General features: G+C 42.2%; 2 protein-coding genes across 2 annotated transcripts in view; one reads left to right on the top strand and one right to left on the bottom strand.

Annotated features, from left to right (window-relative positions):
* The window catches only part of map3k10 (mitogen-activated protein kinase kinase kinase 10), a 40,857-nt gene extending 36,150 nt beyond the window's left edge, over positions 1 to 4,707 (bottom strand). The window contains 1 exon segment of the mRNA XM_042486758.1: positions 1,371 to 4,707. Within this exon segment, the coding sequence (XP_042342692.1) occupies positions 1,371 to 2,355 (985 nt within the window). The 5' untranslated portion in view covers positions 2,356 to 4,707.
* Positions 4,708 to 8,118: 3,411 nt separating this feature from the next.
* sipa1l3 (signal-induced proliferation-associated 1 like 3) overlaps positions 8,119 to 12,365 on the top strand; it is a 92,951-nt gene continuing 88,704 nt past the window's right edge. The window contains exon 1 of the mRNA XM_042486354.1: positions 8,119 to 8,216. The gene's annotated coding sequence lies outside the window, so the exon portion shown is untranslated. The remainder of the gene's footprint in view (positions 8,217 to 12,365) is intronic.

Here is a 12,365-nt window from a genome sequence, read left to right as displayed (position 1 = left end):
GGCCAGTCAGAGGAACTAATAGATGAGTTCATAATATGTCAATATCAGATGTGGGACAGTTCATCAACTCAGCAACACATACACATATGTTTGTTTTTCTTTTTTATCAGTTATATATGTTACTAGTATAAAGTATTCCTCTTGTTTGAGTTTCCTGTTGTGTTCTTAAATACTGTAATATAATTTATCTCTGCTGTATACGACAGATTTTTGGTATTTTAAAGGATGATTATGAGAAATAAGAGAACTGATGACATTCTGTCTGTATGGTAAGTAGGAAGCTGAAGCCAGGAGACAGTTAGCTTAACATCCACTAAATGGTTTTATCTGGAGCTCTTAACCACACATAATGGTTTTAATGTAATATTTCCATTATTCTAGTTTGTATACCCTATATCAATGAGTACAGACTACAAACATGGTTTCAGTGTATGCAAAATAATTCAACAGCAGCGCAAACTACTCAACTCGTTTAAATCATTACAATTAGAATTTACTCAAGGACTGTTGTATCGGACTGCATTAGTTTTTGTAAGGTGCACTTGGAGTATAGCTAATACAGTACACAGCTGTGTTTTGCAGATTTCGTTTGCCACTTTTTATTGTATTTGAGTCTATAAGCTGCCTGGTGTGCCTGGTGTTTGATCCCACGTCCTCACTGAGCCTCTCAGCTGTGCGTTAGATGATACATATGGCTTTAAGGTTTGTTATTGACCTTCGCAACTCAACAACAAAGAGGATTTTAGTGCAAGGTCTCCTCATATCCTGACACCTACAGCCACATTTCGATCATGTGATAACAGGGTTACGATCTCCTGTAACCCCATGAATAGCACGTGTTATCTTATGTCCATTTTAGGGTACATCAGGGATACTCAACTTGCTTTGCTTAGGGGCAACTTTTGCGAAATGACAGGAGGCCAGGGGCCAGTCACAGCAGCCCCATACATGTTTCTAGAATTTTGGGACATTTCTAGGATTTCAGGACATTGTTAAGATTCTGGGACATTTCTAGTATTTAAGGACATTTCTAGGATTTCAGGGAATTTCTAAGACCTTGAAACATTTCTAGAATTTAAGGACATAAGTTGCTTAGCTAGGACCTCTGTTGGATGGGATCCAGGGGACTTTTTTGATAAACAAGCTCTATTTTAATGTTTTATGCATTCTGGCACCTTATGTCCACTAAAAGTACAATAACAATTCAAGTGTATACTTATTGTGAATTAGAAAATTGATTGGGGGGCCACTCAAAACCTTGTTGGGGGTCAGATTTGCCCCGTGGGCCGTAAGTTGAGTATCACTGGGGTACATGATATGAAGGGGAAAAGCCTCACTGATGATATGTCTCATTTGTTTGCAGTACTTACTGTTGCTGGACTTGAGGTCTCTGTGGATGATGGGTACAAAGGCCTGGTTATGCAGGTAGTCCATCCCGGTGGCAATCTGGACCGCCCAGTTCACCAGAACCCTCGGGGGAACCTTCTTTCCAGCAAGCGCTCGATTCAGAGCTCCCCCTCTAGCATACTCCATCACCAAGCACAGGTTGGGCTCCCGCAGGCAGACCCCACGCAGAGCGATTATGTTGGGGTGCCGGAGCATCCAGAACAGCCTGGCCTCCTGCCGCACGCTCTCTGCTGTGGCACTAATATCCTCATCCGGGTCTTGCCTGGCAGCCTTTACTGCTACTTCTTCATCCCGCCATATTCCTTTGTACACCTTCCCAAACCCACCGGCTCCAATCACCTCCTCCAGGAGCAGTTCTGAGAAGTCTATTTCTAAGGGGCACTCACCCACCCCGCCCGCCACCAGCCCTCCTGCGGTCAGCTGCTGGTAGTTGGCAGTGTCCCCCCTGGTGACATAGTTGCACGGAAAGATACCCACCTTGTCCTGGATCTTGCCTGTCCACCAACCCTCATCCCCAGACACTTTGGAGTCTTTGGAGAGAACCTCAAGGAGGTCCCCACGCCGCAGGGTTAACTCCTCGTCTGCTGTGGCTTCGTAGTCGAACACCGCTGTCCAGTAGGGGTTGGGGTTATTGGCGCCACAGCAGTGACCAGGGTGAGAGTCCGGGGAGGAGGAGATGGTGGAGGAGTTCCAGCTGCTGCCGTTCTCCACCTGCACCATTGGGGCCGGACACATCGGCGGCGGAGGGGTCATGTTTGGAGGCATGGAGGTAGAGGTAGTAGAAGAGGGTGGGATTAGGCAAGGGGGAGGCGGGGAGCAGCAGTCCCCACAGCTGGTGCAGGACAGGGGGGCTGCTGTGCTACTCACTCTGCCGTATGGGTTCATGGCGGCCTGACTGCTGTGTGACGCTGTAGGCCTACCCTGTGTCAACTCAGGCACAAAATCCATACAGGGCCCATTGACAGAGACAAGGGGTCCTCGACCACCGGTGGGAGGGAGAGGGGATCAGAGGATCAGAGAGCCCCCGCAACTGCTCTCCCCCATCACCACATCTCGCTGTTGAAACTGTGCCAAATCCTGTCACCGGTTGCTGCTGTGCTGTTGCTACGCTGTGTGTAAGTAACATGTATTCCCAAAGGCAAGTTCACGGCGGGACAATGTACATCAGGTCACACAATGACACTCAGCAGAGCAGATCCATGAGTATAACCCCCCGAAACCTGATTGATTGTTTCCACTATTGTGTCTTTTGGAAAGCTGCCACACAGGAGAATGTGAGTTTATCTAAGAAACAGACAGAAATTTAGAAATATGCCTTCAATCTGATGAGTTCCTGATTAATGAGTAAATTCTGACCTCTCAATTGCTATAATTCATAAACAGTTACATTTAAGCTTAACAAAAGCAAAATTTGGCTTATGATTTAGAGTTTTGCATCCTAATATCAACCCATTGAGAGCTGGTGACTTTAGGCGCTATAGTCAGAATAATAATAAAACCACAATTTTAGCGTTTAATAGTATTTAGGCTGCCAATGAAACCCACAGTCTGTGTTTAAAATCCTCTGAGCAGGGGTCCTCATTATTTCTCATCCAGCCCAGTGTACATGCACCTCCCCCGCCGGCCATCGCTCCATGAACACGGGCTGTTTCTCCTCTATGTGGAAATATCCGCAGATATTCGCCCTACATCCCGACAAGCCGGTCCAGGCTAAATCCTACATGCATGCCCCCAACTCACGAGCCGGTTCAAGAATAGCTTTTATCAAAAGGGCCCAGTCCATTTTAAGACAGCTGGGGAATTAGAGAAACAAGCCGACAGCGGGGCGGCAGGTATTCAACACAGACAGAGCTGTAAAGTGGCACCATGTTCAGCATCCAGCCAAGTCTGAGCACAACAAACCCGCCTCCGTCTCTGTGCAGCGGCCTGGTTCAGTCGGGCTACATTTGTGATGGTGACGAGTCCTCGGTGAGAAAACAAAGTCTCTGAAGACAGTAAAGAGATGCCAGCGTCTATCATTATTATCCTGCAGCCGCGAGAGCGCGCATTGTAGTTTCACACCATCGATCAATAGTGGCGAGGGTTTTAAATGTCAACGAGTCCTTTAGGAAAGACAGAAACCATCACACGGCGGCAACAAGGTGGAAAATATTGTCAGTGAAGGTTTGCATGGAGTCATTGCAGCATATCTCTGATCCGAGTAGACGAGATGAAATAAGGCTCCATATTTGCCTTATAAATAGATCGGCTCCCCATAATACTATAGTAATAATAATTTCTTCTGCGCGTAAAATATTGTGCGTATCCAGTTCCTGCCTGCGTCTTCCGCCCCAAAACAGCTTTATTTTAATACGTAAACATTTCGCCTTTACTGTAACCTAACCTGCACACGGAGGGCAGCAACATCCACCGACATCGTTGCATGGGCGTGTGGTTGCATCCGAGTAAAGAGGGACCATCCAGGTCAGCAACCCAATTTGGCGACAGACCGAAAACGCTCCCGGGAGTCCTTGTCCGGGCTGCTCATCCAGCTGTCCGGAGCTCCGTCGTATTCAAACAGCCTTTTCCTCCCCAAAGAGACGTGACATTTAGAGCACCGAGCTGTCAGTCTGTGGGCTGACTTTGCATCCAGATACACCGGGGCGCAGTCCACATACGTGGGAACAAGTGTTTCTTCTGTCACCGATCTGCAAAACATGGGGATGGTTGGGGCGCGTGGATTGTCTGCGCACTCACTGCCCGTCACGTGTGTGTAGATCTGTGTGCAGCTCACCGTGCAGGGCGGAGCGGAGGACGGTACAGTCTGTTGGAACGAGGCTATACTGTGCTGGTGGTGAGGGTGCGCTGTTGCATTGTGGGTAATGTAGTTCCTATTGAGTCTCCTGCTGACCTAAATCATTCTGGCAGCTCATGTAACGAAATAATTAGCAAAAAAATAAGAATGATTATTTATCTGCCAATACATAGACTTAATTGCAATAGCTTGATCCAATTATAGAGTTAATTTAGGCTACTCTTACTAGAAAATATAGCTTCTTGTATCCCCTCATATGGTCAAGGGTCAAAGGTCAACAAGAGAGCAACATCTTTAAGTAGGTAAGGAACAGTGAATCTGAGATTCTTTGTACACTAAGTAATTACGATTACTCTTTTCATGTCTAGAATTAGCAAATATCTGCAAAAATGCTATTGTTTTGCAAGGAGAAGATAAAGCAAGAAAAATATTGTCATATTTTGTCTTAACACTGCATAAGATTGTTTTTTCCTGAGAAAAAGACATTAAATGATATGGTTGAGGCGCCTGTGCACACTGACACCAGATGTTGTTCGGTCAGTCTATATAAAACAAAATGTTCATTCCAAAAAGAATACCAAAATAATTATTATTTTAAACAAACAAAATAATAATGTGTCTGAATTCCATTGCATTGTAGAATACAATAAATACAGTATTGTATTCAATTTTTCAGCTATACTGACCCCTGGTGCCTAATGAGTGAAACACAACGTATGCATTGGTTGTTCAGTGTTTAATGTGCTTGTAATTAAATATTAAAAGTAAAAATGCATACAGTTTTAAACCAGTTTAATTAAAAGGAAAATCAACAAGTCATCATATTTAAGAACATAATTGTATGCATCTTGATGCAGGGGACACTGTTCCTTCAGTACTTAAAACATGTGCATTTGTCCCCCATCATAAAAACATATAAGCTAAACTTTAATCAATGCAAAAAAAGGCACAAATTGGTGCATAAAAATTTGCCAGAATGCAAGAAATCAACCATGAGAATCAAGAAGAGCAACTTAAACAATTACCAAAATAGTTGCCAATTAATTCTTTAATCAGCTGACTAATTGTTTCACCTCACTTGTATATTTTCATATGGTTTGTGTGATTTTTTTTTTTTTTTTTTTTTTTTGTTGCTTAATTTATCAAATAATTGGAGTTGAGTAAAAAGTATGATATTTTTCTCTGAGACATAGTGGAGTAGAAGCAGAGAGTGGCATGAGATTAAAATAGTCAAAGCAAAAGTACCTATTTTTTTTCTGAATTACAGTAGATGTACTTAATTACATTGCACCATTGGTCATAACTAGTTCTCATATTTTTTTTGTCTCCTTTGGCCACCTTTTTCCAATTATAATTTTGTTTGTTTGGGAAAAATCACTCTAGTGGCTGCCATCCCATTATAAACATTGTCCTCTGGTTCATACATAACACACAGATGCCTATAAGCTCAAATTGTGTATGTCCAAATGTGATAAAGAGTGTGAAGAAACAGTGATGGTTATTTGTGATCATAGTGGTTGAATCAGAGTTTTCTGGAGACCAGCCAACTCTTTTATTTTTAACGTAACCAGCCTTTCTAGAGAAAGTTTTCCAACTGAGCTGCATGTTTTTGGAATGTGGGAGGAAACCGGAGCACCCCGAAAAACCTAACGTCAACATGGGGAGAACACGCAAATAGAGAGGGCCGAGGATGTAAACAGAATCCTCAACCTTCCTCCTGTGAGGACACTGAGCCATCGTGCTGCCCCCACTCTCAAAAAAAAAGTGTTTGTTTAACCATATCAGCCCAGTGGCCCTTTCAGGACATCAAAGAGTCAACAAAGCTCCACTTTAAAAAGAACTCCACAACCCTTGAACTTACACAACCCTTTTATTGAGAATGTACATTTGTCTTGAAAAACAAATCCTTATCATCACTAAGAGAAATCCACTGATTGTTTTTCCGAGATGAAGGTAGTGAAGAAGAAAAGATTGTAGGGAAAGATTGATTGTTGACTGCTCATCCTCAGAGTCATGGCCACAGCAGAGAATATCCTGATGATGGCAGGGCACTTCTGTTTCTTCTGATGTAGGGGCGAGGGTCCATTCTGCAGGTCAGCGACTTCACTGTGGGACACCAATGTGTCGACATTGCAGGCTTGGGCTATTTTTTTTTTCTGAAAAAAACTCCTCACATTTGTAACAAAGCTGGAGGGATTTCTTGTAGCCTTCTTCAGCTGCCCTTTCACTTTTCTGGCAATCGCCTTCTTGAATGCCATATCTTCAGACATGATGGCACCCTGCAGCAGTATGCAGATCCAAACTCTGGACAAAGCTTGTCGAGATAGTAATGTGGAGGTCTCCAACAGTTTGTGGGAGAGTGAAACTTTTCTCTCCTCCTCAAATTCTTCAAAATCCCATCAACGTCCAAGTCCAGCACTGATTGCTGGGTGGAGTGGGCAATGTGGTCCAGCAGTTTAACAAAAAACACAGTGAGAAAGGTCTTCACTCCCAGCAAAAACTGCTTTTTCAGTGTTGATGGGCAACACTGAGCTCACACAACTTTGGAGGTCTGAACTCTAACTCCTCAACCATGCTCTTGTCCCCTGGACTGGACACTTGAGATGAAATGCTGACCTGCCATCCATTATCCTGGGAGTTAGACTTATTGACCAGGTACCTCTCCAGTATCTTGGCGACATGATAAGCCATATGTTTAGTAAACAAACAGCAAACAGCTGCAGCAGGTTTGCAAAGTCATCTCAAGTTTATACAAGTTTGATTTGTATGTAGACATTGTATGTTTTTGTTCATTGTTACTTTATAACTATAACTCTCTCTCGCTCTCTCTCTTTCTCTCTCTCTATATATATCACCAACGTCTGTGTATATATATATATATATGTAATATAATGTTCATGTTTCTGTTACTATGATAGTATATTCATGTTTCTGTTTCTATGTAAGTAAACAAATTCATTGTATGTTTGCACATAGTCCATTGTCTTGTGCAATTTATCAGTGACATATTTTTTATAATATTTATTGTGCAATAATTGATAGTGAGTGCATACAGTGTTTTAATCCTGTGCTTTACCTACTCTCACTTTGTATTATATCTTTCTTTTTATTTTGACGTATTTGGTTTGTGTGTGTGTGTGTGTTTGTGAAGCACTTTGTGACTGGTGTCTGTGAAAGGTGCTATATAAATAAAATTTGCTTGCTTATTTTCTTGCCTTGTAATAGTGTTTATTCTCAGTATAATTCTTTTTAAACTATCTTTCTTGCCTTTTTTTCTTACAAGTTAACTTTGGGAGATATTCACAAATTATTCTATGTAGGCTACTTATGCTTTCGTACAGTGTGTAATTTTATGTAATTTATAGTGAGCACCTTTTAAAAAATAACCGAAAACGTATATCTTCTATTTTCATGCTACCTTTCTTTAGCTGACTAGTTGACCTTGAGAAATACACACAAAAATTCCAATGTGCTCATACTGTCCAATACTTGTGCAAATAGAAATGAATGAATGTAATCTAATCTACTTGCCCATTAATACTGATGCTAGTACTGATTCTGTATCATATGACTGATTTTGTTTAGCCACCACAAGGTTGTGCTATTGACTAATTTGTGTGCGATGCATAATCAAAATCAGATCATGCAGCATGATAAATATAGAGAATGCGTCCCCAGTGTTATTAATATGTGTGTTTGCAGTCAGATTTATTTTCTTTATGATATGAACCGCTATTTTCTCAGGTGTTCATTAAAACTATGTGTGTGTCCACAGTCCCAGAGGTAGTCTCGTGCAGCCCTCTGTGTGTTACTATCAGTAGGCTGCGCCAACCGGAGCTGCGCAGGCGCAGTGAGAGTGCGGGCGGGCGCAGCTTCGCCGTGGTTTCGGTTGAACATTTGGCAACGTATCGGTCGGAGAGCAGGCTGAAGACCGTCAGCTATGAGTGTTTCCACAATGTCTGGAGGTGTATTTTAACGGAATAGGAGCCAAGCGGAAACACCAGTGCAGTGTGAGGTAAGATGTGTGTCTTTTTCGATTTTCTCTGAACAGTTTTAGTTGAACAGTGTGGGCTGAAAAGTGAACTAAACGTTAGCGAGCAGCGCAAACACCGAAAGGCAGCCGAGCTGACCAACTTCAGTCAATGCAGAGAGCAGGCTCCTTACTACGGCTCAGCTGTGAGGCTGAGTCCCACCTGAAGCCGCTCACACCGGCTCAACGCTTCACTCCCACCTCCGGCCATTCAACAGAGTAGATATGAAGCGTCAAATATGCCGCTGCCCGCAACAAACCATTAACTACTAAATATTCTCCAACCTTCCTGATCATTAAGGCTCCATTGCGCATGCTCACAGCGCTGTGCAGACTTCGGATTTGTAGTTTTTCGTACCTGAGTTAATCATAGTTGTGAGGGCCAAGAGAAAACGGTAAGACTACAAGTTCCAGACAATGGGAGCTTTGTTTGGGAGCAGAGCTAGCCAGCTAGTTAGCCTGGACGAGCTTTGAATTTCGAGTAGTTGTGCTGCAAATCGGAAGTTGCCTTGGCTGGAGATTTGTTTAGAATGAGCTGCATGGGGAGTATTTTGGCAGGGCGGTCACACACATTTTTTATACGAGCGTTGCAGTAGTTGTGAGTGCCACTGGTTTGCTTTGTGCAACATGTTTAAAACGTGTTCATTAAATGAGAATTAATACATGCTGTCCAGCTGTCATACGATGTGTGCACAGTGCTCAGGATTTGTGCATTGTCGACATTTGTGTGTGTGTGTGTGTGTGTGTGTGTGTGTGTGCGTGTGTGTGTGCGTGTGTGCGCGCGGTCGAGTGTGTACATTGAATGGGGAGGTGATGATGTCTCGGCGTGTCGTCTCTCTTTCATAGAGATCCCCTGTGTTGCTGCTGTATTCCCCAGCCCTCAGGAAATGACACGTCGAGTATCAGCATGATGGATCTGCCGTGCAAGAGCAGCAGAGCATGGCTGCACTGCACATATTCTGGGCATCATTTGCTCTGGTTGCCTCCCATCTGGAACTAATGGAATAATTATTACCGGGGAAAATCTGAAATGATGCTTTAATGCAGTGATACTAAATTAACGGCACGCGCCAAATCTGGCCCTCAATTCCAGAGTGCATAAAACAGCAACAAAATAGAGCTTGTTTATACATTTTTTAAAGGTCCTAGTTAAACCCCTAATGACTTTAAATCTTAGAAATGTCCTAAAATCCTTGAAACAGCCTGAAATCTAGAAACAAACTGAAACCTAGAAACATATATGGGGCTGCTGACCCTGGCCTCCTGTCATTTTGCAGAAGTGCCCCTCAAACAAAGCGAGTTGAGAATCTCTGCTCAAGTGTCTTACCCTGGTTGTTCTGCTGCTTACCCACCTGTAACAGCAGCCTGTGCTGAGCAGAGCACTGCCCACTGTTTGCTGCTCAATGGGGAAATCCTGCATGTCATCTTCTGTTTGAGAGGAGATCGGATTTGAATACAGATCTTAACAGTGAAGTTTATGCTGCATAATAATGACATGGCTCTTACCACTGTAAATCCAGTTTCCTTTGATCAAAGGCTGTGCAGCAGACTGCAGAAGTCAGTCACACAGTGCTCTCTGTTTATAGTTTCCAGGGAGAAGTTTTCATCCTTTTTACGGTAGTTTGAAAATATTCCATATCTAAAGGATAACTAAGCGTACTTGCTATTTATGGCCTGTGAACTTATCACTCCAGTGCTGTATGATTGAGCAGAAAATTTCAAAGACTGCGTTCACACTCACACTCTTTGAGACCAGCCTACATCCACAAGGCCACCTGACTACTCTTAAACTCTACTGTTGTATCTCACTTTATTTGTTCCCTTCTTCTCTCATAACTTGCTACCTGTCTGACAAAGCAAAAAAAAAAAAACAAACAAAAACAAAACCTGCAGTGCACATGTAGATCAGTATGATATATTACATCAGTGAGTGCAGTGGCATGTCCCTGCAAGTTGTTCTTGATGGATGTATAGAAAACAACTGGAGCTTGTGACTTCCAGAAGATACAGCAGACAGGAATGCATTGTTACAGGTAGAATCTTCCAATGCAGCAATTATGTTATTATCATTGTATAGTTTAACTTCTTTGATCCACTATCGTGTTGGTCTTTCGTACAGTTGGGTACGATGCAGCTAAAGTTTGGTATAGTAGGCCTTTTTTCAGTTATCATAGTATGTTAAGGCAGGGGGCTATCAATCGCTGAGCTTGTAAAGTCTCGGGAAACATGACTTGAAATTGTACAAATGCACATATTATATCAAAGTTGAGTGTCTCAATAAGTTTATACAAAAATCTTAATGAAAATAAATGTCCCCAACTATTAAAAGAAAAAAAGTTTAAAACAGCTACTTTTGAGGAGAATAGCATTTCTCAAGACTGTGTGGCCGTGGCAGATCACATTTTACACGATCACACTAAGCATGAGTGTTTCCAAACGCACCCTCTGAACTTTCAGAATCAGAAGATTTTCAATATACTTAATTTCACGCTGTCACTGAATGGCGAGTTTACAAAATGCTTTGTTATTGATATTACTTTCGCATACAGTTAGCATAACGTAGCATGTGCGACACAAGATGAGATATGTCTAACATTTTTTATGCTTTTTATGAGGCATGTAACACCCCAAATTATATATGAAGAAAGTTTTTGGTGATTTGCGTTCCCAGAGGCTTTAAAGAAACAGTTTGTAAGAGTCAGGGGGATTTAGTGGCATCTGGCAGCAAGGATAGCAGATTACAACTAGCTGAAACCTCTCCCAGTTAGAGTTCCTTCAGTGATCATTATTGGAGGGTTTTAACTGGAAGCCAAATTACCTGCAGTGGTCTCTTCTTCTCCAAAACAAATGCACCCAGTGATTTGTATGGTTAAAAAACTGGATGAAGAAGTTTCACCTTAAGAAGTCTGTGTTTTTCCGATGCTCTTGTAACAGCTGCAAACTATTGTGTTTGATGTGAAAACGCAAAAACATGAATGGCCCTGTCTTGAGACAGTGTTTGGTTTGTCCGCTCTTGGCTACTGTAGAGACATGGCAATGCAACATGGCAATTTCCGTGGACAATACCCTCTCCAGACAGAAATGGCTACCCTGCAACCAAACCCTGCAAACTGGATGTTCAAATGGCAACGTAAAAATGTTCAAATGACAACATAAAAATTGACATAGTATTCCTCTTTAAATATCTTATTCTTGAGTGAGGAGATTTATTCTTATTCTCTTGTGTTAACATTGCTCAAAAAATTGTAGTCTTCATTTACTAAATTTCTGTTATGTACTATGCTAAGTACAAATCCTTCCCTGCAAAGTGCTGTATTGTTCTCTGGGTTGTACTGTTTGGGCCATGTAACTCAGTTAAGGTCAGTGCTTGACATCTTTAAAATCACTTTCCTAAACCCCACGCTATTGTTTGGAAAAATGTGGTACTGAAAAATATGGACACATTTCGTGATCCAATAACTGTAGCACACCTATACATACACACGCCGATGAAAATCCTTCATAAATACAGTTCATACCTTTTAGATTTTTTTTCCAGCAGTTGTTTTGCTGCCCATAATGCAAGATTTTGAGAAGTCTTGCCAGGTCCCTGTTTGGTATTTTTACAATAATATATTATCATCCATTCTAATCTACGCTCATTTCATAACTTTGGACTCATTTCACACAGTTGTGAAACACCTCCAGCAGTCGCCTTGTAGTCGGCTCCACTGGGTACCAGATAACAGTTGTTTACAGTCAGTGATCTTAAGGAACATCTCATATTTTGTGCTACGTATTTCAGTGTTTCACTGCAAACAGCTGCAGGAACAAAGGATCCTGTCTTCAAAGGGAGCTGAATGTGGGCCACCTGAGTTATTTCGCCTGTAAACATTACCTTGAATCACCGAATCTCGGTAGAGGTGATTCATTGGTTGTTTGATTTTTCTATGCCCTTTTATTCTTGACAAGGAGTTTTTAAGAACTCACACACAGGTCAGCTGTTGGGTGAATTATACATTTCCAAGAGAGTCTTTTTATGAGGTTTTTAAGGCAGCAAAGATTTTGTTTTGGCACCAGCTCTGCTTAAAGTTCTCCTCTCCGAACCGCAACACCTTGGCAGCCCTCCTGCTGTTTGTAATTTTAGAACGAAAA

This window comes from Plectropomus leopardus, chromosome 5, assembly GCF_008729295.1.
Source record: "Plectropomus leopardus isolate mb chromosome 5, YSFRI_Pleo_2.0, whole genome shotgun sequence".
In the NCBI taxonomy this organism is placed as follows: domain Eukaryota; kingdom Metazoa; phylum Chordata; class Actinopteri; order Perciformes; family Serranidae; genus Plectropomus; species Plectropomus leopardus.
This window is presented reverse-complemented; position numbering and strand designations above follow the sequence as displayed.